The sequence below is a fragment of the Gnatocerus cornutus genome, chromosome 1, assembly GCF_029298725.1.
Source record: "Gnatocerus cornutus isolate USDA-ARS CGAHR chromosome 1, icGnaCorn1.1, whole genome shotgun sequence".
In the NCBI taxonomy this organism is placed as follows: domain Eukaryota; kingdom Metazoa; phylum Arthropoda; class Insecta; order Coleoptera; family Tenebrionidae; genus Gnatocerus; species Gnatocerus cornutus.
The window spans coordinates 15,257,782-15,263,892 of NC_142233.1; the positions used below are offsets into that span (position 1 = coordinate 15,257,782).

Genomic DNA, 6,111 nt, shown 5'->3' on the forward strand with positions numbered 1-6,111 from the left:
TTCAACTTATACATGTATTAACACAAACTTTATACACAGAAACTTCGAAAATAAAAATTACAACTTCGATTTATAGTGATTCAACATCTTCCTCAACTCCCGCCGAAGTATTTTGCCACTGGGATTCTTGGGAATTGTGGTCACGAAAATAACACCCCCTCGAAGTCGTTTCTGAGACGACACTTTTCCTAATAACAAAAAATTAAAATCAAACAAAAAAAATTAAAAAAATCGAACCTGCGACAAAATCAATGATTTCTTTTTCGGTCAAATTAACATTGTCCTTCTTCACAACAAACGCCAATGGTAACTCTCCAGCGTCATCATCAGGAACTCCCACCACCCCCACATCTTTCACTTTGGGGTGGTGCAAAATAACAGCCTCCAGTTCTGCAGGTGCCACCTGGTACCCTTTATACTTGATCAGTTCTTTGAGTCGGTCCACCACGTAAAAGTACTTATCGTCGTCGTAGTACCCCAAGTCCCCAGTCAACAGCCACCCGTCGGAAGTGAAGGAGTTTCTGGTCGCTTCTTCATTTCCGTAGTACCCAGGCATCACCATCGGCCCCTTGAAGCACAACTCTCCGATTTCTCCAACCCCCAGAGACTTTCCAGTTTCCGGATCCCGGACTTTACACTTCATGTACGGTACCACCCGCCCGGAAGATCCGGGTTTGTACTTGTCATTAACCTCCATCATCGTCACAGCCAAAGTTGCTTCAGTCAGCCCGTAGCCTTGCCGGATAAAGTCAATCTTCAATCTTCAAATTGCAAGTTAAAAAACGATGAAATTTTTTGAAAAAACTACCTTTTCTTCACGCTCTCCTCCGTTTCTTTGCTCAGCGGAGCGGCACCACTCGTCACTTCTTTGACACAGGACAAGTCGTACTTGTCCACCAGAGGGCTTTTAGCGAGGAAGATTACCAAAGGTGGTGCTAACCAAAGCGCGGGGATCTTGTAGTCTTGCACCACCTTGAGGAAGGTGTCCTCTTGGAACCTTTTGATGACGACGATTCTTTGGCCTTGCACCAGGGAGAAGAAGGTGATGGTTAATCCGAACCCGTGGAAAAACGGGAGGATGCCGAGGCAACTATCAGATTCTTGAACGAATCTTGGGTCTCTGTAAAGGACACCAGTGGTACCAATTTCATAGTGTTTGGTACTTACAGGGTGTGCATATACCGCACCATTAAGTTCGAGTGCGTCTGCATGACTCCCTTGGGAAGACCGGTGGTCCCGGAGGAGCACATCACCAGAGCAACTTGCGTCCTCGGGTTGAGCTCCGTCAAAGAGAACTGGTTCACCCAAGAGCCTCTTAAACTCCTTTCGATGAACCTCTGGAGGGTTTCCGCTCCGTACACCTCGTCATTGCTGTCGATGACGATGATCCGCTCGATGTACGATAATTTCGTTTCTTTCAAATGGACGAACTTCTTCGCCACGGCTTTGGAGCAGAAGACGATTCTGGGTTTGCAGATGTTCAAGGAGTGGAGTGTTTCTGGTTCGGTGTAGGTGTGGTTTACAGGGGAGACGGTGGCGCCGATGTAGAAACAGGAGAAGATGGGGATGAAGAACTGGAGGTTGTTTTCACTGCTGATGGAGGCGATGGTGTTGGGGCCATAGCCGTGGAGTTGGAGGCTTTTTGCGAGGGAGCAGGAGAGTTGGAGGAGTTGGGGGTAGGTGAGGGATTCGCCGGTGGCGGCGTCTACCTGGGGAAGAAAGTGATTTGTTAATGAAGAAAATCAAGATAAACAGCAGAAAAATTGGAGAAATTCTAGCCAAAATCCAGAAAAAATCTCAATCCAGAAAATAATTCTAAGAATCCAAAGAATTTAAAGAACACGGAGAATTTAAACTATTGAGAGAATCCAGAGCAGTTGGAGAATTAAAACAATCCAAATAATCCAGAAAACGTGGGAAACCGTCAAAATCCACAATCTATGGAATCCAGAAAAAAGAGAATTTAGAGATTTGAATCTAAAAAACACGAAGAATCGGGAAAATTGAGAAATCCTGGAGAATAGAGAAAATCAACCATCCCGGAATAATCCAAAGATACGAGAGAATCCAGAAATTCTAAAGAATTTAAATAATCAAAATAACCCAACAAATCCCGAAAGCCCAAAAAAAATCGGAGAATCCAGAGAATTTAATGAATCCAAAAACAACAAAAAATGAGGAGAATCGATAGAATCCAGAAAAACCGAAAAATCAAAAGACTCCAAAGAATTGAAGTAATTTATAGAATCTAGAAAGAAGCCATAAAATCTAGAAAATTGACATAATTCAAAGAATCCAAAATTGCGCAAAATCCATAGAATTAGCTCAACGAATCTAGCAAATTTAGTAAATTTCGAAAATTAAGAAAATTCACAGAATTTAAAGAAGCCAGAGAATACAAAAAACACAAAAAATCGGGAGAATCGGGAGAATCTAGAAAACCCAAACAATCGAGAAAATCGACAGAATATAAAGAATTCAAAAAATTCTAAAAAACGAAAAATGCAGAGAATCAAAAAAATCCAAAAAAATCGGAAATTCGAGAGAATCTAGATAATCTAAAGAATCCAGGAAATAAAAAAAACACGAAAAATCGGGACAATCGAGGTAACTCAGAAAACCTGGAGAATCAAAAGAATCCAACATATTGAAGTAATCCAAAGAATCGAACTAATTTAACGGATCTAAAGCATCTAGAAAATTCAGAAAATAAACAAGAAAACACAAATAATTGAAAGAATCTAGAGAACATAGAAAACTCGGCGAATCCAGAAAATCTAATGAATTGGGAGTATTCAAAGAATCGAACTAATTTAAAGAATATAAAGAATCTAAAAAATCAGTAAAATACAGAAAATCGACAAAACCCGAAAAGTCCAAAGAATCCACAAAATGCGCAAAATCTATAGAATCAAAATAACTCAACAAATCCAAAGAATCCAAAACTTTAGTGAATCCAAAAAACCCGGAAAATCAAGAGAATCCACAGAATCCAAAGATTCAGTGAATTCAGGGAATCAAAAAATCCCGAAGAATCGGAAAAATCGAGAGAATCCGAAATACCCGGAAAATTACGAGAATGCAAAGAATTGAACTAATTTTAGAAATTAAAAAATCAAAATAACCCAATGAACCTCGAGAATTCAAAAAATCCGAAGGATCCAGAGAATCTAGAGAATCCAAGAATCGAAATATGTAGAATCAAAAAAATTAAAATAACTCAACGAATCTAGAAAAACCAGAAAACCCGGAAAATTAAGAAAATCTACAGAATCCAAAAAACACCAAAATTCGGGAGAATCGTGATAATCCAGAAAATCCGAACAATTGAGAAAGTCTACAGAATCTAATTAATCCATCGAATCCAAAAAACACGAAGTGTCAAAATAGAAAAAAAATATCCGAGATAATTCAAAAAAAATTATCAGAGAATACAGATTATTCGTAGAATCAAGAGAATTCATAGATTCCAAAAAATCGAACTAATTTAAGTAATCTAAAGAATCCGGAGAATTCAAAAAATCCATATAATGCAAAGAATAGAAAAAATCCAAAAGTCAAAGGCTCAAAATAACTCAACGAATTCAAAGACTAGAAAACTCGGAAAATCCAGAGAATCGAAGTAATTTAATGAATAGAAAGAATCCAGGGAATCCGGCTAATCTCGAGAGTCGACATAATCCAGAATCCTATAATTTGGGAAATTTAGAAAACACGGAGAATCCGAAGAATCTAGAGAATCCATAGAATCGAAATAATCTAAAATCTCAAAATCAGAAACTGAAAAATTCTTAAAATCTAAAAATTTTGATTTCACGTTCAGAAAGTCTAAAGTGAGAGAAAGAAAAGTGTCCAAAAAAACCGAAAAGTATAAGAATAGAAAAATAGTAAACAAAAGAATTTAAAAGGTTTAAAGAACCTAGAAAAATCCATAGAAATGGTTTGAGAACAATAAAAAATAGAATAACAAAATTATTGTCAGATGACACTTCACTGTGACGTCATACCTTCACTCATTTTTTTTGTTTTTTTTTTCACAGCAGCTCCGATCGAAAAGTTGCCCGGCAGACCAATAAAAAATTTGATCTTGATCCCAATAAAACAAACGAAATCATAAAGTGGTTAAACCAGATCTGAGCAAAATCTAGTATCCACAGGTTAAAGTATTATAGTGTTGACATATTTAAAAAGTATAAAGATAAACGAGTGTTTATTGTGTTACATAAAAACAACTAATCTCTTTCTAATACAAACAGATTAAATTTTATATTTTAGTATTTAGTATGTAAATAATTGACAGTACATTACGCAACGACATGTTCAAGTAGGCACTGAATAAAAAAACAAAAAAAAATGAAAAATGGCATTTCGGGCTCAAACGTCACTTTTCCAGTGGTACCACTATTTCACTGTAACTTACGGCCCACCACGAACTAATGACAACTTTATCGGCCTAGTCTCATGGAACTCACGGCATCCCTGGTTTTCTTACTAGTAACCATGGTAACCACGAACTAATGCCAACTTTATCGGCCTAGTCCACTGTAACTCACGGCCTATCTGATTGTCATACTAGTAACCATGGTTAATACAAATTAATTACAACTTTATTGGACTAGTCCGGTAAAGAGTCCACATTGTATCGCCCTTTCAATGTATTCGAAAGCGATAAAATATTTGTAACCGGTCAATATTACCAATTAGTTCAAGGACAAGTCATAAAAACGAGTCAAAACGAAAAAAAAAATTATCGAATGCCCTTGGCACTCAAAAAACACTTACTAAAGCCTCGTGTTTGTTGGGATTCGCTAACAAACTGTCATAAACAAGTCTTCCGAGAGAAATCTCAATCAGAGGCTCTAGAGGTTGAGATCCGTGAATGACGTGCGTATCGTCTTCTACAATCATGGTAAACAACTTAACCGAACAAATTTCACTAAGCTACTGCTCGTTCATATCAGTGCGTATCAATAAAAGCACAGTGGGGGAATTTAAACAAAACAAGGAGAAAATATTATCTCTGCTTGTGTACTTTGGGCTTTGAAACGATCTTCGTGTTTTGAAAACTCGTAAAAACAAAAGTGTAATAGTGTCAAGTCATGTCTTTGATTAAACAATCAGACTTTTCTTTGTGTCAAGTAATTTGAGCGTTATTTTCAAATAGTTTTGCAAAATTAGAATGACTTTGACCTCTCGATAAGTTAACAATAAGGAAAATGATGCAACTAAAGGTCAGTTTCCTTGTGCTTTAATATCAAGGTTGTAGGTTTTATACAATTGTATTAAAATTATAAATAAGTTGATATACATCTCTTGTTTTATTAATACATGATTTGTGTATTAAAATCGTTTATTAATGAGTCAGCATCGCTTCGGAATCTTTTAGTATTCTTGACCCAACTTTCAAATACAGTAGAACCTCGATTATTCGGGTGCGGTGTTCGGATTATCCGTGCAAGGGTGTTCGTTCGATTATCCGTGCATTACAAAAAACACACAAGAGGCTCACTTACAATGTAGGAAATTTGTACATTTTTTTTTTAATTTTTTGAGAATATTATTTTTTTATATCCTTATTTTCACAAGTAACTAGAACTAGAACAAGTCATTATGTCGTCTGCTTCTCAACTGTGAAACTAAATTTCTTTCCTACATGTAGATAAAGAAAAACGTATTTTGAATTGCCTATATTATATTATATTAGATAAAAGTGTCATCTCTCCATTGGAATATGTATAATTACTATTTCTATTTGAAATCTCCAGATTCTAAATTTTCTTGCTTTTAGTTTTTCAGAGCGTGAAGATTTTTTGACAAGATGGCCGACCTTAGACTTTCTTCTTCAATGTCTTTGTTATTTACCAACGGATTTTAATGAAATTCACAACGAAGACAACTTTAGAAATAAAGATTGACTTGGCATTCCATACCACTATTTTTTTCTTAAAAAAATTAATTTTATTCCTGTTAATTTAAATTTAAATAGGAATTTAAAATTAATCTTATCTTATAAAGCGGCAATAATAACAGGCGATCGCTGAAAATCCACCGTCTAGCAAGTCGAGGTTCCAAAAATAAGAGCAAAAATAAAGTCAACATTTCCAAAATCAA

General features: G+C 36.0%; 1 protein-coding gene across 1 annotated transcript; it reads right to left on the reverse strand.

Moving 5' to 3' along the window:
• On the reverse strand, window positions 1-4,958 carry LOC148180475 (luciferin 4-monooxygenase-like). The gene is made up of 5 exons (XM_088048126.1): window positions 4,783-4,958; window positions 1,168-1,709; window positions 809-1,120; window positions 238-761; window positions 1-188 (listed from the first exon to the last, which is right to left on the reverse strand). Exons 1-5 carry the CDS (start codon window positions 4,906-4,908, stop codon window positions 58-60), a joined length of 1,635 nt encoding a protein of 544 aa, XP_087904252.1. The 5' UTR covers window positions 4,909-4,958; the 3' UTR covers window positions 1-57.
• Window positions 4,959-6,111: the final 1,153 nt, after the last annotated feature.